At 44.4% G+C, this 23334-nt stretch overlaps 1 protein-coding gene across 2 annotated transcripts in view; it reads left to right on the top strand.

Moving 5' to 3' along the window:
* LOC126297448 (potassium voltage-gated channel subfamily H member 6) overlaps positions 1–23334 on the top strand; it is a 2320485-nt gene that overhangs the window by 1694829 nt on the left and 602322 nt on the right. Inside the window, exons 1-2 of one of the 2 annotated variants that reach the window (XM_049988301.1) lie at positions 7768–7972; positions 21882–22244. The exons of the other annotated variant lie outside the window; for it this stretch is intronic. Coding sequence (XP_049844258.1) covers positions 22092–22244 — 153 coding nt within the window. The 5' untranslated portion in view covers positions 7768–7972; positions 21882–22091. Of the gene's footprint in view, positions 1–7767; positions 7973–21881; positions 22245–23334 lie in introns of those variants that run through there. 2 annotated transcript variants of the gene reach the window in all.

Genomic DNA, 23334 nt, shown 5'->3' with positions numbered 1-23334 from the left:
GCTAAATACAGAATAAATGAAATTGCACACACTTAATTTGAGCTCTATCTTTAGTTATTAGTTTTGCCAGTGAAATTTTACCTTACTTTAAGTAGCCTCTGTCATGCAAAACAAGAATGAACAGTTACTGAGGTAGAAAATTTACACTGAAACTGGTCAGTAGCAAACACACAAACTGGCAGTAAATAGTTAATCAGTTACAGGTCCTCAAAATTATTGTGAAATTATTTATGCGCTCCCTGGTAGATGGTGTGAAGACTCCAGTTGGCTACAACCTTATTCTTACTGTTGGAACACACTTAGTAGGTGAACAAAATACGCGAAACATAATTCGGTTGCACTGCACAATATTGCAAATATTGCTACTGGACCCTACGTGTGCAGCAAAATCAAAGGGTCCCTCTTACCAAATGAAATGGATATTTCGATTTTTTAATGCACTTTTCTTCAGACTGTGATGTGACTTCTTCAAAATTCGTGTGGCCCCTTCTTCAAATAGGCGTTGACGAAGAACGTGCGTTATAGCGTAGTGTGGTGTGGGTAACATACACTAAGGGGACAAAAGTTGTGGGATACCTCCTAATATCGTGTCGAACCTCATTTTGCCCGGCATTGTCCACCAGCACAACGTGGCATGGACTCAACAAGTCATTGGACGTCCCCTGAGAAATATTGAACCATGCTACCACTATAAGCGTACATAATTGCGGTGTTGTTGCCGTTGCAGTATTTTGTGTACGAACTGACCTATTTATTCTATCCCATAAATCTTCCATGGGATTGATTTCCGCCGATCTGGGGGTCCTAATCATCCATTCGAATTGTCCGGAATGTTCTTCAAACTAATACGAACAATTGTGGTCCATTGACCTGGTGCATTATAATCCATAAAAATTCCATCTTTGTTTGGGGACATTAAGTCCATAACTGACAGCAAATGATCTCCAAGAAGCCGAACATTACCATTTTCAGTCAATGATCTATTCAGTTGGCCAAAGGACCCAGTCCATTCCATGTAAACACAGCCAACACCGTTATGGAGCCACCACCAGCTTGCACAGTTCCTTGTTAACAACTTTAGTCCAAGGCCTTGTGGGGTCTGCGCCACACTCGAAGCCCATCATCAGCTCTTACAACTGAAATCGGGACTCATCTGACCAGGCCACGGTTTACCAGTCGCCTAGGATCTAACCGATATGTTCACGACACCAGGAGGGGCGGTGCAGGCGATGTCGTGCTGTTACCAAAGACACTCGCATCGGTCGTCTACTGCCGTAGCCCAATAACGTCACATTTCGCCGCACTGCCATAACGGACACGTTCGTCGTACGTGCCTCATTGATTTCTGCGGTTATTTCAAGCAAATGTTTCTTGTATGTTACCACTGAAAACTACGCGAACGCCGTTGCTCTCAGTCGTTACGTGAAGTCCGTCGGCCAATTTGGTTCCCGCAGCGAGAGGTAATGCCTGAAATTTGTTATTCTCCGCGCACTATTGACACTGTGGATCACGGAACACTGAATTACGAAATCGAATGTTCCATACGTCTAGCTGTAACTACCATCCCGAGTTCAAAGTCTGTTAATACCCGTTGTGCGGCTACAGTCACGTCGGAAACCTTTACGAGTCAATCACCTGAGTACAAATTGCAGCTCCGCCAATTCACTGTCCTTTTGTACCTCGTGTACGCGATAATACCGTCATCTGGATATGTGGACATCACTATCCCAGGGCTTTTGTTTCCTCACTGTATAATTAAATATGTTTTTCTGTAGATGTTGCACTGCGCACATCGTTGAACCCATCTAACACTGTCAGGCTAACTGCTGTAAGTGGCGGTTGTTACCGTTCGGCGTGCAGTCTGACAGCAGATGCTGAGATGGGGCCTACGACTTGGAATTCACTCACACGTCACTGTCCTCTGTGTTAAAAAGGAAGGAAGTGAAATTTAAGTTACAAATAACCTTATAGGTCGGGCAACCACAGTTAAAGAATCTGTACATAATATGAAGGGCAATCAGGCAAATTCAAATCGGAGATCGTAAAACAGTTTGTATTAAACTGAGTGAAAGTCCAAATCCGCTAGCACACTGGACTCGCATTCGGGTGGACGACGAGTCAAACCCGCGTCCGGCAATCCTGATTCAGGTTTTCCGTGATTTCCCTTAATCGCTTCAGGCAGATGCCGGGATGTTTTCTGTGAAAGAGCACGACTGACTTCCCTTCCCATCCTTCCCTAATACGATGGGACCGATGACCTCGCTGTTTGGCCCCCTCCCCCAAATCAATCAATCAACCAACCAACCAGTCCAAACCCGCAATAACTGTTTGTTGTGTTTCCACACTGCATGGCGACCGGTTTCACACCCAGGAGATATGTCTTCATATCTGCATATAGAATGAAACTGCGTAAGTAAAAGGGCGAAATTTAAATTTTTAGAGATGGAGCAGCTATTCAGATGGATAAGAAACGCGAATAAATCGCTCCCGTATGTGTTTTTGTGTTAGCCTAAAGCGATTCGAGAAAACAACGGAAACCTAAATCTGAATGGCTGGCCGGATATTTGAAATATGTTCCTGAGGAAAAGTGTCCAATGTCATAACCCCCGCACATTCTGTTTCAGTTTGCCATCCAGTGTTGTCATCCCCAGTTACTTTCCACATTATGTTACTCAAGGCGCAATCGTCGGCCGCTGTGGCCGAGGGGTTCTAGGCGCTTCAGTCCGGAACCACGCTGCTGCTACGGTTGCAGGTTCGATGATGATGTTTGGTTCGTGGGGCGCTCAACTGGGCGGATATCAGCGCCCGTACAAATTCCCATCCTTTGCTCAGTCCAGTCTCGCTTCTTTCATGAATGCTGATGAAATGAGGAGGACAATACAGACACCCAGTCATCTCGAGGCAGACGAAAATCCCTGACTCCGCCGGGAATCGAACCCGGGACCCCGTGCTCGGGAAGCGAGAACGCGACCGCGAGACCATGAGCTGTGGAACGCAGGTTCGAATCCTGCCTCGGGCGTGGATGTGTGTGATGTCCTTAGATTAGTTAGGTTTAAGTAGTTCCAAGTCTAGGGGACTGGTGACCTCACATGTTAAGTGCTTAGAGCCATTTGAACGATTTTTTCAAGACGCTGTCTGCAATAACAGAAGGTAGACGGTATCTTTTCTTCAATGTGTGTAATTAGCCCTGCATAATTACGGACATTTGTTTTTCCTAATTTTCGACAACGTAGACCTCCAGTAGTTACTTCAGACTTGAAATTTCAAACATGATATACCCCAATGCAGAACCGCTCGTCAGGTCACCATGACAAGTCCTAGTTTACCCAGGAGTGGTAAGTAGTCGGCAAAGATTATATACGAGAAAAGCCAAATTGGTGAACATGTATAGGTATCCAGAATGAGATTTTCACTGTGCAGAGGAGTGTGTGCTGATATGAAACTTCCTGGCAGATTAAAACTGTGTGTCCGACCGAGACTCGAACTCGGCACCTGAAGCTCTGGGGACCGGGCGTGAGTCGTGCTTCGGTAGCTCTGATGGTAGAGCACTTGCCCGCGATAGGCAAAGGTCGCGAGTTCGAGTCTCGGTCGGGCACACAGTTTTAATCTGCCAGGAAGTTTCATATCAGCGCACGCTCCGCTGCAGAGTGAAAATCTCATTCTGGAAACATCCCCCAGGCTGTGGCTAAGTCATGTCTCCACAATATCTTTTCTTTCAGGAGTGCTAGTTCTGCAAGGCTCGCAGGAGAGTTTCTATAAGTTTGGAAGGTAGGAGACGAGATACTGGCAGAAGTGAAGCTGTGGGGACCGGACGTGAGTTGTTCTTCGGTAGCTCAGATGGTAGAGCACTTGCCCGCGAAAGGCAAAGGTCCCGAGTTCGAGTCTCGGTCGGGCACACAATTTTAATCTGCCAGGAAGTTTCATGTATAGGTATGATTGTCTTGAGAAACAGACGTCATGCTTTAACAATTGCTTCTGCACCATTCTATTTAAGGTATGTCGTGTCGCGTGACTGTTTATCATCTGTCAACATGTAATATATTTCTACTTTCGTATAATTCCTTTTTTGCCAAGAATTAAGACAATTGGTTCCAAAGCGTACCAGTGCCAAAAATCACCACGTATGATTTCGGAAATGAAATTAAGGTATTTACATATTTTTGTGTTGATTATCATCAGCGTTGCACAACCAGTGGTACTGCGCTTGCAGTTAGCATTTAAAAAATGCTAGATGTTATCAATTTAATAACAGCTATAATACTTTAGGCACTAAAACAGGCTGCTAAGAACGAGCTGTAGCAGTGGTTATTTCTTTTAAGTATTGCAAAATCTTAAATTTTACAATAATTTGTCATCTTAAGATTCATTGATGAGTAATATCATTGTTATGAAATATTTGTGTACCCTCGCTATATCTTTATTTGGTATTTATTCTGATGCGACGCAAAAGAGCCAGAAATTTTATTTTTAGTCTATTCACTGAAGTATGTTATTGTACTACTGACTGCTGTTTGCGGTTAATATAAACCGTTGCTATCTCCTTTCTGAGGTTGGCCTGTATATATTATCAACCTCTTGATTTACTTGATGAAATTGTGGACGAGCAGCACATTGCAGGCTCGATGCTACGGATGACGTCATATCAACGGCCTGGTTGCACCAATCAGGAGCCAGCATTCTCCACGACAGCCCGCATTCCGTCAAAGACAGCGCGCATTTAGCTCGAGCGACTAACCAGGTCCAGGTATCTGGTGTTTCAGTAGAACTTGCTCCAGTATATTCAATCGTAATAGACTAGTGTAGGCATATATTATTATAGCCTAGTGCTTGATACTTTAGTTACATGTGTATCATACAGGGCTGACCACGTCACAGGACTGTCAGAAAAAATCGCGTAACTCGGTGAAAGTACACAGAAAACAACAGTCGCTCTTTGTTGCTTGTTTTAACTGAGTAGCACAAGCATATGTTGTTAGTATGGAAATATAGTTATGTGGTTCCTTGTCTAGTCATTTCTCCATCTTATTTCTTGAGTAGTGTCGTTCTAGATTAGACTCGTATGAGGCAAGTGCATTACCTGTTAGCTTTGATGTTCAGTAGTTGCTCTCATATGTTAGTAGACGTAGTCTGTTATTAATGTGTATGTACAAGAAAAACGATGCGCTCTAACTTTACGATTTCTGAAGTTGTTTTTAGATGTAATATTATGTGTGTTTTCGTGTGTGACCGAAATGTTTACCGACGTACAACGTTTGAATCATACGATAACTTGAGACTAAGGTAGTTACTCGTATGGACAATTTTATGTACTTTTGCCGAGTCAAAATTGTGAATAATTTCAATAATTCGTGGAAATTATTTAGTTTCAAAATTTTCATGTAGAAAACTTACTGGTCACTGATGATTTGAGATAATACTATTTACAGATTGTTACAAAGCAACGAGTAGCTCCCATTATGACGTGTTTAGTAGCTACAATAAACAGAGTTTCAGTGCCTATCGTTCTCGCTGTATACTGTGTCGGATTCAAGGTCTTACTGACATTACTGTTTTATGTATTGGCAGTACCGTAACACTTACATAATAATTTCACGGCTTTTTGTAAAGCAGGATATCTTTTGCCCAGGATATTACAAAGTAATGTTTGATAAACAATATTCTCAGGAATTTTCTGACACTGATTCCTTGCTGAGCACTGAATTTCTTAATTATTATTTTGTACTGCAGTTATTCATATATTTTTAGTATATCCTTACTGTTATGAAAACTAGTCCTTACTTTAATTCTGAGTTCCACACATTGTTTGCATTATGAAACCCATGACCAACTATTTGTACGTAATGTTTTCAGAAGCTAGCAACAGCGCCATTTCCTCAATGAAAATAATTATAAATCCCCCATAAAATTGTACCTTCCGTATCATTCCGAATTCAGTGAGGAGGTCCATTGAAAACCTGACTACTACTTCCTGTAGGCCCTTAAGTGTCAACCCTTAACTTTCTCTGTAACATATTAAAATGGATACTTCAAAAGAATATTTTATGTAATTAATCTTTTCATCTGTTATCTTCAATTGTTGAATTAACTGAACCACATGAGTATTTTTGTGTCAAAACAGACATACGCCAATAAATAAATCACTCAGGACCAAGAATAAACCGTTCCTCCCGAATTATGAAAAGAAAGGAAACACGCAATGTGGGACAAAACTTCTTCTTGGAACGTACATGTATCCGCCTATTTTGTATACAGAGATGACTATTAGAAGGTGAAACATTATGAATTGTAACTGTGAAGTGTCTGGATTTTAACATTAGTAAGTGATCTGTCGGATTTTGAAAACACACAAACTTGAAAACATGCAAATCAATTCTTTTTATCGAAAAAAGTTCCAACTTGAGTCTGTTAATCTTAGAATATAAGGTACTCTACTCCACAAGCAAGCTTACAGCGGTCTTTTTCCTTATAACAACATACTTCATCTGTGTTGACCTTCTAACTTCAAACTTGTCTACTACTCATAAAGAGAGCTGAGAGAGCTGGGACAACGGCATATTTACTCTTACGGATCTCGCTTCGGCCTTGGTCCAGGCGACTGTCGGAGCAGACCTTGGCTCTAACACCAAAATTTCACTTGCAATCCGTGAAATGTTTACGTCGCGGACACTGGACATTATGCCTCCAGCACAAAACTTTCCACTTGTGCGTGGCGTGCTTGAGTCCATTAACATATCACAAAACAGCACGTATCTCTACTGCTGGGTGACCATAAGAGGTCCCCTCGAGACATAGATATTGCTGATCTACGACTTCTTCATCCATCAGTCTCTGCCGATTTAACGCACTTGGTTCTCCTTGTGGGTAGACATTGGGCAATACATAATGTGGCCAGAGGAAGAATAGCGGAGTGTGCCTGAGAATGCCGTCAGGAATTTGTAAATGATGATTATGGACTGTTTCGTCGTGGCGTTATACCAGCATACCGTCCGCCTCCATAGCGAAGCGATCAACACGGCTTACTGTCATATGGAGGGATTTTTCCTTGTTGGAAGGACTGGTAGTGGTGCACTCAACCTCGTGATGCTAACTGAGAAGCTACTTGACCGAGTAATACCTGCTCCAGGTCACGAAAACTGACTACGGCTGGGAGTACGATGTGCTGACCCAATGGCCCTCCATCTTCATACTTTATACAATGACGCTGGAACGGTGGGCTCGCCAGGATCCTCGAGCCGATTTTATAACCAGCATTCCACGTACTTGAACCCATTGTTTGCACTTTCTGAATCTCACGTTATGGTGAATACTGACATTCAGTTATTCGTGCGAAGTGTACGCCTCGTACAGTTGACAGCGAATGGTTCGCTACTTTTTACATTGCTTACTTGATTCAATGGAATGATTCCCCGTCAGTGGTCTGTGCCTGTTCAGTTGATTGATGCGTCCAGTATGTCAGTCTCACTATTGATCTGCTGTTATTTCCTAAAAAGTGGAGAAATAGGTAAAATGTCATTATAGTGTCATTTGATACGTTCCTGGACAAACATGACGGTAAATAACTACTCGTCGAAGCGTGTGGTGAGAGCTGAAGCGAGTGCGATCCAGCCGGTGTAGCGGGTGAGTTGTTGCCAGAGCAATTGGAGCTAGCGTTCCAGCAGAGCGCGTAGCTGGCGGGCCGCCACGGACCACGTGGGCGCCTGCGCGCCCTCTCTAGCTATTTTTGGCAATCTGGAACGGGCTGTCTGCTTTTTGCTCCCCCTGGCTGACAGTCGCGTGGCGGCAGCCGCCGCGCCGCACCGCCCGTTGCTCGAGCCGCGCCGCACGCTTCCAGGTATTGCGCCGGACCTGTGAAACTACCGTTGCCTATCAGTCAACAGCCCGGGACACATTTTATCGGTAGAGAATGCTGTGCTAAGTCGACTGACTGTAACATTCGGTTCCACGTTTTGTCAGACGTTGATCGGATCTATGAGTGAGTCACACTATAAGTTGCTGCACGTAACGATACTTCAAGTGTGTTTATTTTTATTCCTCGTTTTAGGGGTATATGTATACGTCGATTATCTACACGGATCTCTGTTGCTAAACGACGAAAGGTTGGTTAAAATACAAGGTTTTTCATGTATAACAATAGTGCCGTATCCGGCGATAGGCGGGAACCGATAATGGGAAGGCACTGTGTGATTGCAGTAGTTTCTAGCTTAACTAGACGAGTTAGGAGCAGAAATCTCTACGTCATGTTCCACTTCAAACTGGTGTGTTAGCAGCATGAGCTCGCAGGGCTGAAACGTTATAAAGTAATTGTAGTGCAGCAGCTGACAGATTAACGTACTGTTGCTTGACGTCAGTACTGCAATTGGCTGTTGCAGTCTGTGCATAAACGAGAGGTTCATCCTGAACTGCTCTTTTGTCAGATTAAGTATAGTTACATTTATCAAAGTACGTGAACTCGCAGGAGTTCTGAAAACCCTCATCCGTCACATAAAGAGCTTGTGCGTGATGTGGAAACAGAAGTATGGTATGCAGTTAGAGTAACACGAATTACTGGATCGATCATTTCCTACCAAACCGTAACTTCTGATAGGTATGTAAATAACATTCTTCCACAGCGCTAACAAATAACTAAATGACCTGCGGTTACTTCATGCTGCACTGTACAAGAATATACATTGCCAGTTCATCATAATAGCATTACTAGGTATTTTGATAAGCACTGTTACTAGGCACCGTGTTTTTCACTTGCTCTGCCGTGTAAGGTTTCAGGTTGCGTTTCTGGACAGCCCTGTGACAGTGATGACAAGAGTCTGAAGGGCTAAATGGTACTACGGTTTTCTCGAATTTCTTTTCAAGCTCGCCTTAAACCTCTCTAGTTCGGTTAAAGCCGATATGCTACCTGCCAAATTCCGAGCATAAATACAGCGATGGGAGATAGCATGCCCAACATTATTTCCTGCTCAACATCGGACACGGTGCTTCGGTTGTACGTGTGACATGCTACTTATTCCTAATGATGCATGTGGATAACAACTCGTTACCCTTTGTCTTAAACTTAGTTTCTATAGACTGCGATACTTTTATTTGCGAAATGTATGGCATGAATTTTTGCACTTCGCTTTCGGGAGTTTTTTTACTGTGCATTTCTGGTTTTGAATACCCCCTGGTAAAAAGACACAAACCAGACAACAATAATTCAAAGGGAGACATTTCCACCTAAGTTTTTGTTATATACAAATACTTCGTTCAGCGGTACTGGACAGTTTCGATCTTAGCTCAAAGTAAAACAAGTAGATGGATTCTCATATTAGGTATATGTAACAAATCACATATCGTACAAATGTTACCTGACATAGGTATAAATGGACGCAACAACGAAACCAATAACAGGTAACACATTTTTATAGCCTAGTCACATGTGACTGTCACAGGTATGAGGAGAAAAGTGTACATCTATAAGCTATCTGACCAAATAGTATTTTCTTTCTGCTAGCCTTGGTACACTGTCTCCTCTTTTACAATAGGTCTTCTGTTGAAATTTTGCAGTTATCGTGGATTTGGCCCTCTATAAGAAATAATGAATCAAAATAATAATTTTTGATCGTGTCTGAGATGGTGAAAGTGAAAGAATGGTGGCAAGGCGGAACTCTGCATAGCCACGAATTTAGTCGTGTAACGATGATCAGAAGTTTTGTCAAGCTACCAACATTCGACGAGGAAGCTTCGAATAGTATTGTACAAGTTTCAGATCGTTGCCCTAAAGAATGTTAGCTTATTTTCTTTTCTTTAAACATAACACTACAAATATTTACAACAGTTCCCAAAAATACAAAATTTTATCTTTAGAAACTGAAGACATCCACTGTTTCAGATATTTCTAGCAGATGCATTAAACGCATTCGAACAGTTTCATTCCATAAGGAATCTGAAGAAACGAAAGGTAACGATATAAGTGAATCTCCTGGCTACTGGCCCATCTCTAGCCGGCCGGAATGGCCGAGCGGTTCTAGGCGCTACAGTCTGGAACCGCGCGACCGCTACGGTCGCAGGTTCGAATCCTGCCTTGGGCATGGACGTGTGTGATGTCCTTAGGTTAGTTAGGTTTAAGTAGTTCTAAGTTCTAGGGGACTGATGACCTTAGAAGTTTAGTCCCATAGTGCTCAGAGCCATTTGAACCATTTGGCCCATATCTTCTCACGGCATCTGCTGTCGCGTTTCACATTTACTGGCGCTAAGAAGCTACTCCAGGCACAAAAACAATACATTTGCGAAGAAGCGTTGCTTGAGATTTCTCTTACGTTCAGGCACCATTCGCGGTTTTCCTCTTTAAATGTAGGTTCACCTGATATTAATGTAACAATAATATGCGAAAATGTATTCTAATAATTTAAGAATACGATCGATGTTCAGTTTTTTCCTATTGCGATGATCTCACAAATAATATTTGAACTTATTAGCTTCAGTTTTTGACCTTATCTGAATAGCTACATTCTAAAAAGATTTGTTACGCTTTCAAACGAAGGGAACGCATTAGTGCAAAAATAATTCACAATGCCACGACAGTCCAGGCTATGAATTCGACTATTTTTCGTTGATCAACCCTTGTTATAGCGTTGGCGCGGCTGCGTAGCTGGGAGAGCGCCAACAATAAACCGCCCTCCCACTGCTGCTCATTTACCGGGTCATTAACAGGCGCCTGTGGGCCGGCCCAAACAAACAGCACAGCACGTCTTTGTCAAACAATGCTGCTGCGGACTGCAAATTTCATTTCAAAATAACAAAGGACAGAAAACAGTGTTTCGTCACATTTAAGACTTTTTCATTTTGCGTTGCGGTCGAGGAATCGTACCCTGCATCATATTATTCCTGTACTGCGTGTAAGCGTTCGCTCTTTTTAGTTTCTAAGCTAGTTTAATTTAATAGGCAGATGTGTGAGATACATGTAAGATATTCTGCTACCCAGTCAGATATTTCCAATTAAATTTAACTGTTGTTGACTGTACTTATGTTCCACGCTTGTCTCTCGTTTGATCATCGCTGTGTGTAATTCGTAATAAGGAGTCGATAGGTTAAAGAATTGTTCCATATTGGTGTAGCCAGAAATACGTCACGGGGAAGACTTTCCGTAGTTGGATAGGAGTGATTTCTCTATTTCTCAGTACATGCGTGATAATTACAGCACGCTCTATTTATCATTATTATTATTATTATTACGGGAGACATCCAGATAGGAAATTCCTTTCCAGATCTGCGATTCGCAACCTACTGCTTTACAGCAAATCAGTCACATCGAACGCAAAGGCGAGCATTATTTTCATAAAAAAAGGGAGTGGACACAAAATTTTGACATAAATGACTTAAATAACAACGGAACTAAATAATGTATTATTAAAACCACGGATCGTTTTGTGCGAGAATTTTCTCTGTAAAATACGTATCGTGACTGATATGTGTTGTTGTGACGTCGGTCTTCTGCCCGAATACTTGTTTGATGCAGTCTCCACGCTAGTCTATCCTGTGCAAATCTCATCATTCTTCATGTTTGCACAACTCCTGTAACGTACACCCATTTGAACCTCCATAATGATTTCAGTCCTTAGTCTACCTCTAAAATTTAACCCCCCCCCCCCCCACTTCCTTCCACTCTCAAGTTGGCAATTTGTCGATGTTGCAGGATGTGTCCTGTCCACCAATCCCTTCATTTTTGTGCCACAAATTTCGTTTTCCCGCAAGTCGATTCAGTGCCACCTCATTTATTATTCGATCTACCCATCTAACCTTCAGCATTCTTCGCCAGCATCACATTTCCAAGGCTTCTATTTCCATCTTGTGTAAACTGCTTATTGTCCAAATTTACATAAATTCAAGGCTGCACCCCAAAAGAATACCGTCAAATGCGAACATTTTAGGCTTCGCTTTACTGTTACTGTTATTGATATCGAATCAGCAGTACGCACGTCAAATACCTTGACAACAGACTTCTTGATATTTCTTGATGTTAACACATCCCTCTTTTTTCAGAAATTTTATATCCTCTCTACTTCGGCCGTCATCAGCAAAACTCGTGTACTTTGGCGTCTCCTTTCCTAATCTAATTCCCTCAGAATCACCTGATTTAATTCAATTACACTCCATTACCACTTTTTTGGTTTTGTTGATGTTCGTCTTATAATCCCTTTACAATACATAAGTAGACACGTTCAATTATTCTTCTGAATGCTACTACTTTTCGAATGCGTACAGGCGAATAAAAATGCTACCGAGTATTCTCGGAACAAAAGAAAAATTCGTTTACAGAGATCTGCTATACATTCAGATCAGTAATTTAAATCAACATAAACGGTCCAGTCGCATCAATGTGACAATCCTATGTTCGACTTACCACTCACAGACGGCAGGTGGCAGCACAAGCAATGGAGATTACATAAAGCGTGTCGGGTGGACTGGAAAAACAGTGCAGTTGCTGTCGTAATGCGGAAATGGAGTGATTTATCCGATGTCAAAAAGGGCATCATCGTTGGCTTTCGGGAGAAGAGTGGGAGGTTTTCCGAAATGGCTAAGTTTGTAAACTGTTTGCGTGCCGTCATGGTTAAAGTATACCGTGCACGGCAAAATGGCGCTATCCGAAACCGAGGCCGAGGCAACTGTGGTTCACCACAGGTCGTAAGTGGCAGGGGTGAACGACTGCTGCGGAGATGTGACGTTGCAACTGTTGAGATGACCGCCCGGATGAACCAAGGGGGCACCAACAGTGTCACCCCAACGACAGTCTAGCTAACGTATGGGCCTTCGCAGCAGGCGCTTGGTTCATGCGCCCATGCTGACAGCATTTCATCGGCGACGAAGGCTGGAATTTGCACGCTAATACCGTAACTGGAAGTCCACTGAGTAGAGACAGTTGGACTTTTCACGTGAATCACTTTTTATGCTCCATCGGACAGATGGCCGTTGACGTCTACGGCGTGAAACGTCTGAAAGCAAGCAGGTGGGCAGCTTTATGATCTGAGGAATGTTTTCGTGACTTTCCGTGAGTGATCTCGTCATTCTACAACGCACAATGGATCAACAAAAGTATGCGTCTATCCTTGGGCACCATGGCCACCACTAAATGCAGTTTGTTTTTCCTTGGCTTGATGGCATCTACCAGTAGGACAATGCAACGAGCCTCGCAGCTCTGTGTACATGAATCGTTCGAAGAGCACCAGGATGAGTTTACCGTATTCCCGTGGCCACCAAACTCGACAGATTTAGACACAATCGAAAATGTGTGGGACCATCGTGATCGAACTCTTCGCGCCATGGATCCTCAGCCGAAAAATCTAGCGTAGCTGTCCACGGCACTATAGTCATGGCTCCACATTCCTGTCAGTACCTTACAGAACCTCAGTGACTCTCTTGCTTCACGTCTGGCAGCGGTCCACGCTGCAAAAGGTGGTTAGTCAGGGTTTCGGCTGGTGGTCACATTAATGTTTCTGGGCAGTGTAGTTTCCAAAAGTGAAAGTAAGAAGTCTGGAAGACTCCAGACAAACAATAGCCGACAAGAAATAAGTAATTGTTCTGGACGTGACTTAAATCTCTGAACGAACGGTCACAAGCCGACGTCTGCCGTTCAACATCCGCATCGGTCGTCAGGAGTAAGCGTCCCTCCTCACGACACTGCTGCTTTATCTGATCCGAAAATTAGCTGTCACCTAACTGTCGGCACTAAGTAAAACGTTACTGTAAGCAATCAGCTGCTCAACAGTTCTCAGACTTTACTCAAGAGTTGCAGTGGGAGTACTATGCGTAAAATAGTATGTTTCTGTAACTAAAATAACAGCACGAAACTCGTGAGACGTTAGTCCATCTAACATTTTGCAGGATCCTTCAGTGGCTTACTGGCGCATTAACAACTCATATATTAAGCTACCGGTATGTACACTAGTGTCCAAAATTAAACCGAGAACCTCTATTTTCCCGTCCTGTGACTAATTCACGATATAATCAAACTAACTCAACAGATGTCCGTACGATCGTATTCTGCACGGAAGACGGTATTTCGCTCGTCGCAAAAACACGCCAATGATGACGTCAGGACACCTATCAAACGGAGTAGTGTTTGGCGGGTAGTCCCACATACGCAGTCGCTGCGTACAGTCACAGACGGAGCAGTATGGCACAGAGAAAACGCCTACCAGACTCTCTGCTAGAGAGGGCCGTATGAAGAATGGAAGCAGGACAGTTTCAAACTCATGTGGCCCTATGGCTTAATGTGAATCGCTCTGTTGTTCCTCGGATATGGTAAAAATTTATAGAGACCGATACTGTATCCCGAAGACCAGGGCAGGGCCGACTAAGTGTGACAGAAAGATAGGACAGTTAGTTGGCTGTGATGGCACGATTGTGTCGCCGTAGTAATGTGGAGCAACTAGCAACTGACCTCGCAGCGTCCACTGGACGTATTTTATCGTGGCGAACGGTGTAGAGAAAACTTCGACAGAGAGGGTTTCATTGTCGGAGACTTGTTTGATGTGTGCCTCTGACGCGTCTTCACAGAAGGGAACGTCCAGAGTGAAGTCGTCAGTATGCCACCTGGAGAGTCGAACAGTGGGCCAATGTTCTTTTCGCAGAGGAGTCCCGATTTGGTCTAGAGTGATTCTCGACAATTTTGAATCTGAAGGGGATGTGGAACACGATTCAGAGACCTGAAAATTGTGGACAGAGACCGATATCAAGGAACAGCGCTAATGGTGTGGTCAGGGATTATGTCGACATTCGAATACCTCTTCATGTAACTGTAGGGGTGAATCGGAAAGGTTTAAGTGGTGTCGGGTATCGAAGAGATCTTGGAACCTGTTTTGTGGCTGTTGAGGGGTGCTGTGCGCCCAGACTTCGTACTGATGGACTCATAGAGCACGAGTGGTTGATGTATTTTTGGAAAGGGGAGATACTGCACGCATGGCGTGGCCTGTTCGCTCTCCCGATTTGAATCACATACAGTATATCAGGGATGCACTAGGGAGATGGGTTGCATAACGTCAACATCCACCAACCACTCTCAAAGACTTGCGAGCAGCTCCGCAGGAAGAATGGGCGTTATTGCCTTAACATGACGGCACTAATGACATTATTCGCAGCCTTCTCCGTCGTTGTCAGGCCTGTATTGCTGCCAGAGGTGGCCACGCCCCATAGTGAACACATTAATTAGCTGTCGAAATGTGGGTGCAAATATGTTAAGTTGGAAAAAAAGAACATTTGCTTCTTCTGTTATGCATGTTGCAGTTGTTTACGTTCTGTATTCTGTACATTGTTTCTGCTCTATCACCTGTTTCTACTGTTTTATGGCAAAATAAACGCAACCTTGCAAAATTTCCGTTTGTTGCTTTAATTTCGGGCACCATTGTAGTTCTAATAGCTGGCCACATCTCTCGCGTACTTGTACACGGAAGATCTTATATAAGCAAAAACATCTTTATAGACTTCACATTGATGGAATCCAGACACTAACGACCTCGTCGTCGACGGGGCGAAGAATCTTAAGCTTCCTTCAGTACTTAATGACCCGGCAAACACAAATTTCTCATCGAAATCCAATAATCGTAAAATAAGTGCTCTAATAAGAATTATAGTTAAACTCATGACATCACATTCTTTGACTTCACCAACTCAACCTCCTTCTTTCCTATACCTCAGACCAAGATGTACACTGGTGTACATAACTTAGGGACGACAGTAACTTTCGCGTGATGTGTCACAGCTAAGTTACATCGCTAGATGGAACGTGGGCCATACATGGAAATAACTACTACAGTATGTTCCAGAAGATAACTGAATGAATTGCGCAATGAGACGAACACAAGCGACACTTTTATTCGAAGACAATAACTACAACTGAAGTCACCGCGATTTATTACGGCCATGCAACATTATGGCTCCCCACACCGGAACACCTGGACTACCAAAGCGACCATTGTGGCCAATGTTCCTGGGCGTATTACACATTCCCACATCTCCCCATGTGAAAGTACGTCCAGCATTTTCGAAGATGGTCTGTTCGGTGGTCCAGTTGTTTTGTTGTGCCGCAGCATAATATTGCACTGGCGTAATGACCTGCAGATCTTTGAACACGGTATACTCATCTGTCAACGTTATTGTCTCTGTACGCCATCCCTATGTGCGTCTTTTCAGGGGTCCATTTGGTCCTCACTTCATTTTATGGCTCCCCAGGAGGCCCACAGTCCCTTTTGTGGGTACATGTGTGGCGTGCACGGGGCCCCAAGCTATTGCAGTGTCCTTCCTTTTTCCAGACTGCATTACCGTTCCTGATCCCCTCTTTCCCTGTCCTTGCTCCTTTCTCCCTGCCCCTTTCTTTCCCTCTTGGTGGACTTCTTTATATCGACCTGGTATGTGCTATTGTTTTTTTTTTGTTTCCATCTCGAGGTGGTGGACACCCAACGCTTCTTGGGTCTAGTCTTCGATGCCCGGTTGACATGACTCCCTCATCTTCGACAGCTGAAGAGGATGTGCTGCTTACATCTGTGTTCTTAGATGTCGGTGCAATACCACCTGGGGTGCAGACCGCTCTATTCTCCTGCGATTATACAAAGTGCTGGCCCAGTCTCGTTTAGACTACGGGAGTCCTGTCTATGGTTCTGCGTAACCTTCGGCATTGCAGATACTAGACCCCATCCACCATTAAGGGGTCTGACTCGCGACTCACGACTAGCCCCATGATAAACAAACCACCTTGCAGAGGTGGGGATTCCACCACTGCGAGTTTTGTGTCAACAATACCTTATATCTTATGCACTCTGCATTATTTGCACCCCAAAGCACCCTAATTATGGTCTCCTTTATCCAGACAAAGAGATCAACCTCCTGTGGCAGCGGCCAGGATGTGGGCTTACCATAGCTGCCCGCATTCAGTCGCTTTTTTATGAGCTCCACCACTTCCATTTACCGCCTCTTTTCCTCACTCAAGCATTTACCCCTCCGTGGTGCGTCTCTCGGCCACAGCTCTGCCTTGATCTCTCCATCAATTCAAAAGATTCTGTCCCTCCGGAGGCCCTTCGCTACCAATTCTACTTTCTCCTTCGTTCATTCCAGGGTTCAGAAGTGATTTATACTGATGGCACCATGGTTGCTGGCCACACTGGTTATGCTTACACCTATACGAGTCACGTGGAACTTTGATCCTTGCGAGATGGCTGCAGTGTTTTTGCTGCAGATTTGGTAGCCATCTAGCGCACACTGGACCATGTCCGCTTCTGCTCATGACTGTCCTTCACTATTTGTAGTGACTCCTTGAGCAGTTTGCACGCTATCGTCCAGTGCTTACCTCGCTACCCGTTGGTTGTAGCTATCGAAGACTCCCTATCTCGTCTTGATCAATGTGGATGCTCAGTGGTTTTCATTTGGACCCCAGGCCATGTTAGGATCCCTGGCAGTGACATTGCCGATCGACTGGCTAAATTGGCTACTAACGGGCCATATCCTGCTATTGTTGACATTCCGGAAATAAACCTTCACTCGGCATTACGTCGTCGGGTTTTTGGACTTTGGAATGCAGAATCGCACACTCTTTCTTCTCCAAACAAGCTCAGAGCGATAAAGGATTCTAAAACTATGTGGCGGTCCTCCTTACGGGCCTCTCGTAAAGCCTCTGTAGCCCTATGCCAGCTTCGCATCGGCCATACTTAGCTGACTCAGTTATCTCCCCCAACGTGAGGACCCCCCTCTCTGTCGTTGTGGATCAATGCTGACTCTGGTTCACATCTTACTGGACTGTCCCGACTTAGTCGTCCTGTGACGGACTTTTAGCTTTCGTGACTCGCGACCCCTGGCGTTAGCGGCTGATCTAGTTTTACGATTTCTTCGTGATGGGGGTTTTGCTTTACTTGAGGGTGGTACCTTCAACCTCATCGTTGGGTGGAGGGGATGGCAGGCTGTCTTGCTCCCCCCTTCACCCCAATTGGACTGGCTGCGACTGGGCTTGATGGTTCACCCCCGCCCTCTGCCTTCTCACTCTTTTCTTTATGAGGTCTGTTTTACCTTGAGTGCCTATCTTGTCTATCTGTGCTTCTTCCTTCATGCCCCTGTCATTAGTCACTTTCTTTCACTCTTCTCGTCTTCCACCTTCTTTTTTCCTTCTCTGGCAATAAATTGTAACTTTATGGTCATTGTAGTTAATTCTTATAGTGTGAGGTTTTATCAGTTTTAGTTATTCCAAAGTCGGAGGGACTGATGACCGCTTAGTTTGGTCCCTTTCTCAAATCTGAACAACGATCGTTTTCATGGACGACACTGCGCGACCGAATCGAACAGCGGAGGTGGAGGTGGAGGTGGAGGTGGAGGTGGAGGCGTCGGCGGCTCCTGGAACGAAAGGATATTCAGCGAATGGACTGACTTATCCGTTCCCCCAACTTATATCCCATTTAGGACGTGTGGGGTGCGTTGGGGAGACCTATTGCAGCACGTCCACATGCACCAACGACCATCCAGCAGTTGACAGTCGCGCTGGTGGAGGACTGGAGCCCCCGACCACAAGAACCCATTACCAACTTTGTGACCAGCATGGCAGTACGTTGCAGAATATTAACTGACGTCCGTGGTGATTATACATGGATTGAGAACCATGTCCCGCCTTTTGTTATGTGCAGTGCACCATCATGAATGACGGTGACTTTAGTGTAATCATTTCTTTCAATAAAAGTGCCTTTTCTGTTCTCCTCATTGTGTATTTCCTTCATTTACCTGCTGCACTATACTGTAGCAATTCTTTCTACACTACTGGCCATTAAAATGTCTGCACCAAGAAGAAATGCAGATGATAAACTGGTATTCATTGGACAAATATATTATACTAGAACTGACATGTGATTACATTTTCACGCAGTTTGCGTTCATAGATCCTGAGAAATCAGTACCCAGAACAACCACCTCTGGCCGAAATAACGGCATTGATACGCCTGGGCATTGAGTCAAACAGAGCTTGGATGGAGAGTACAGGTGCAGCTGCCCATGCAGCTTCAACACGATACCATAGTTCATCAAGAGTAGTGACTGGCGTATTGTGACGAGCTAGTTGATGGGCCACCATTGACCAGACGTTTTCAGTTGGTGAAGTATCTGGAGACTGTGCTGGCCAGGGCAGCAGTCGAAGATTTTCTGTATCCAGAAAGGCCCGTACAGGACCTGCAACATGCGGTCGTGCATTATCATGGTGAAATGTAGGGTTTCACAGGGATCGAATGAATGGCAGAGCCACGGGTCGTAACACATCTGGAATGTAACGTCCACTGTTCAAAGTGCCATCAATGTGAAAAAGAGGTGACGGAGACGTGTACCCAATGGCACCCAATACCATCACGCTGGGTGATAAGCCAGTATGGCGATGACGAATAACGCTACCAATGTGCGTTCACCGCGATGTCGCCAAACACGGATGCGACCATCATGATGCTGTAAACACAACCTGGATTCATGCGAATAAATGACCCAGGTTCGTTGTTGAGTACACCATCGCAGGCGCTCCTGTCTGTGATGCAGCGTCAAGGGTAACCGCAGCCATGGTTTCCGAGCTGATAGTCTCTGCTGCTGCTGCTGATAGTCCATGCTGCTGCAAACGTCGTCGAACTGTTCGTGCAGATGGTTGTTGTCTTGCAAACGTCCCCATCTGTTGACTCAGGGATCGAGACGTGGCTGCACGATCCGTTACAGCCATGCGGATAAGATGACTGTCATCTCGACTGCTAGTGATACGAGGACGTTGGGATCCAGCACGGCGTTCCGTATTACCCTCTTGAACCCACTGATTCCATATTCTGCTAACAGTCACTGGATCTCGACCAACGCGAGCAGCAATGTCGCGATACAATAAACTGCTATTGCGATAGGCTACAATCCGACCTTTGTGAAAGTCTGAAACGTGATGGTACGCATCTCTCCTCCTTACACGATGCATCACAACAACGTTTCACCAGGCAACTCCGGTCAACTGCTGTTTGTTTATAAGAAATCGGTTGGAAACTTTCCTCATGTCAGCACATTGTAGGTGTCGCCACCGGCGCCAACCTTGGGTGAATGCTCTGAAAAGCTAATCATTTGCATATCACAACATCGTATTCCTGTCGGCTAAATTTCGCGTCTTTAGCACGTCATCTTCGTGGTGTAGCAATTTTAATGTCCAATAGTGTATGTATGGTCACATTTCATCGAGCTATGTTACTTGGTAGTGACGTATCACGAGGAAGTTACTTCCGTCCTTAAGTGTTGTAGATCAGTCTGTCGTCACAACCTACATTCCACAAAACAAAATATGAGCAAACCAGATGTCGGTGCTCTGGTCTGTCAGTTGGCACACATAAGTCGTTACATGCCACATCATTAGGTCACGGGTGAAAGGCGACGTCGTGTATCAGTAGATCAAAACCAACTGCACAACGCTCTATCAGCAAGCATACCGCACATATGAAACGTTTCATAATTCTCAGAATATTGAATGCCATCAACGGTTTCCAGTTCTCTACACGTCTCCGTAAATAGTGGTGCCAAAATACTCAAACGGGACCACAAGGCAATCGGACGTTTGTGTGCTTTTATATTTATGGTACACGAAATTCAGAACTCAAATATCAGTGATCGAAAGCAGTTCAATGCAACTCTGAAAAACTCTGGAAAAAATCGACTTTTTTCCTTTTTTGAGTTGGACACCTTGATTTATATCCCTCGTTTTGGGTGACGTAGTGGTGGAATGCTCACCTGCCTTGTAGGCAGCCCAGGTTCGATTCGAGGCTCTGGTAATCTTTCAAACAAAGGTCCAAGTTTCCCTGAAGCGTGAAATACCTGAAGATTAAGAAAAAAATTTAATTTGTAACTTTTTTAAATCCAAACAATCTCTAGTAATAATCTTTTATAAAAGATCAGCAATTAAGAATTTATATTTGAAATGAACACTTAACTGTATGTATGACGTGTAATTAGAAGTAAGAAGACGTGCGTTTCTTGTGAATATTACAATTAGATATGTGTTAATCAGCATATATTTGCCTAATTTTGTATTTGACATAGATAATCGAAATGAAAAAAAAACAAAAGATAGTAACTGAAACGAGACTCGAGCGGGCGATTACCAGACTCGAGGGCTACCGATTTTTTCCATCTTTATACATTTTACACTTCGCGGAAAGGCTCGTAGAACAAGCACCATTGTTTAAAAATCAAATCGACCAGGAATCGAACTCACCCGCTAACATAGCAGGCGAGCATTCTGCCACAGAGCCACACTGTCTGTCAAAATATGGATCTTACTTTAGGATGTTGTAGGCGCTCAGGAAACTTAAAAGTCGATTTTCTCCAGAATTTTTTAGAGTAGCGTCTAACTTCTTTGTGATATTAATATAAAAAATGACAAAACTCGGTTTGCCGTATGGTCTCATTTTCACACGATAAAATTACACATGTTGGGAGCCACTAACCGGAAAAGTGTGTTGATGACGAGCAGTCTCAATTATTTCGTATATAGCGCTCCATATCCGCAATCTCCTTCGAACGAAGTAACCAGTACTACGACTGAATTCTTAAATTAGAGCTGCGCAGTGTGTTGAGGGACTTAGCTACGTCGTCTATTCCCATTAGTAGCACTCGAACCTGCGCTGAACGCTGATGCACTGTTAGTCCTCGTCTGTTGCTCTAGACGTGTAGATAATTCTCAATAATCGTCACTATCCGTGATCGTGATACAGCAACATACGAATGTCGCGGTGTATACAGGCGATGGTGCCGCGTCACGTCATTGCCCGAGGATTTTATCCTGTTAGTGTAATGAGTTCGTTTTCTCTGGCGTTACTTGTTTGCTTATTTCTGAAGACAGCCCTAGTTTTACTTAAGTAGTGTTCCAATCGATGTAGGTATCAACGTGTCACCTTTTGCGCCGAATCGATTTTCTGAGACGTGTACGAGGAAACCTGGCCGCCAGAAAAGGTTTCCGTCTTTGTGTGCTGCGTACGCCGGATGCCGCCGGCTATTACTAGGAGAAAAGACGCGAGTGGAGGCGAGTTGTGGACAGCGTGTCTAGCGGAAGCGGCAAGCTGAAGCTGGCCGCATGGACGTGTGCCGTGATGTGGCAGGCGGCGCAGCACGAGGCGCCTCCGCTGCCACCGCGCAAGTTCGGCGCCCGGCCGCAGCGACGCCAGCGCCGCCGCTCGACGCAGCGCAGCCGCCGGCTGCCGGCTGCGGCCGCCGGCTCCACGGGCCTGCCCTCCTGGCAGCAGGTACGCTCTCTGGCCGCTTCCACTAACACATCATCCACGAAATTGCTAACAAACTGTATTACGCCACTAGGAACACTAAAGGACGAAGACGATACAAATTCTGTTTCACTTTCCCGAAAAGCTAAAAATTCCCCATCTGGCAGTCCTGGTTTAGCTTGCCGTGTTTTCCTTAAATTGTAACAGATGCACGTAAAGATAACGTCACGGCTGATCTCTTGCTCCAGTGTTGTCGAACGGAAATAGTGTTTTGTCTTCAGAGATCTTTACGATTACACCTCCAGCATGCCTCGGGATCACTAAATACTTTGTTATCCGACGGTAGAAATAGTGCGTAATGTTCTCGCGGGTTTTGAACTCATGTCATTTTGACACTGAGGAGGAATTTCCTACAGCATACCGACGAGACGACAATAAATCATTATCGCCGGCAAAACATGGCACCTTAATGAGTGGTGTTAAAATTTCTGTTTTTTTGCGGTTGCGGAAAGAAAAAGTCTTCGCTTATTGTGATTATGGTACTGGCAATTATTATCCAGTGGTCATCATTTTATCTCCGGAGAGTCGGTAATTCGCTGATAAACAACTGGGCATTTGGACATACGATGCAGACATTGTTACCTCAGAAGACGACCTCAGTAAGTACACGTAAAAGACAGAAGAAATTCTACTGTATGAAGTTCCGCAAACATAAATCGTTACTTGCATCAAATGAGCTATGCTGCTCACTGACAACGACCAGAAAAGCCAACATATTTCTGAAATCGACTACTTTCCATAGACGGCGCGAGGTGTTGCAGCGGGAGGGAAGTGGTTCATATCTCCTCCCCCACCCTCGACATCCATATTTAGGTCTTCCATAATTTCCCTAAATCACTTAAGTAAATACTGGGATGGTTCCTTTGAAAGGGCACGGCAATTTCCCTCCTCAGCCTTCCCCAACCAGAGATTGTGCCGCATCTCTAATGAATTCGGTGTCGACGGACTACCTACCCTAATACTGCTTACTTTCTACCCTAACATTGCTTCTTTTCTTCTCTACGTTTGTAAGCTTATACACTTCATCTCCAAATACTCCGTCGATCTCATGAAA

The sequence above is a fragment of the Schistocerca gregaria genome, chromosome X, assembly GCF_023897955.1.
Source record: "Schistocerca gregaria isolate iqSchGreg1 chromosome X, iqSchGreg1.2, whole genome shotgun sequence".
In the NCBI taxonomy this organism is placed as follows: Eukaryota; Metazoa; Arthropoda; class Insecta; order Orthoptera; family Acrididae; genus Schistocerca; species Schistocerca gregaria.
This window is presented reverse-complemented; position numbering and strand designations above follow the sequence as displayed.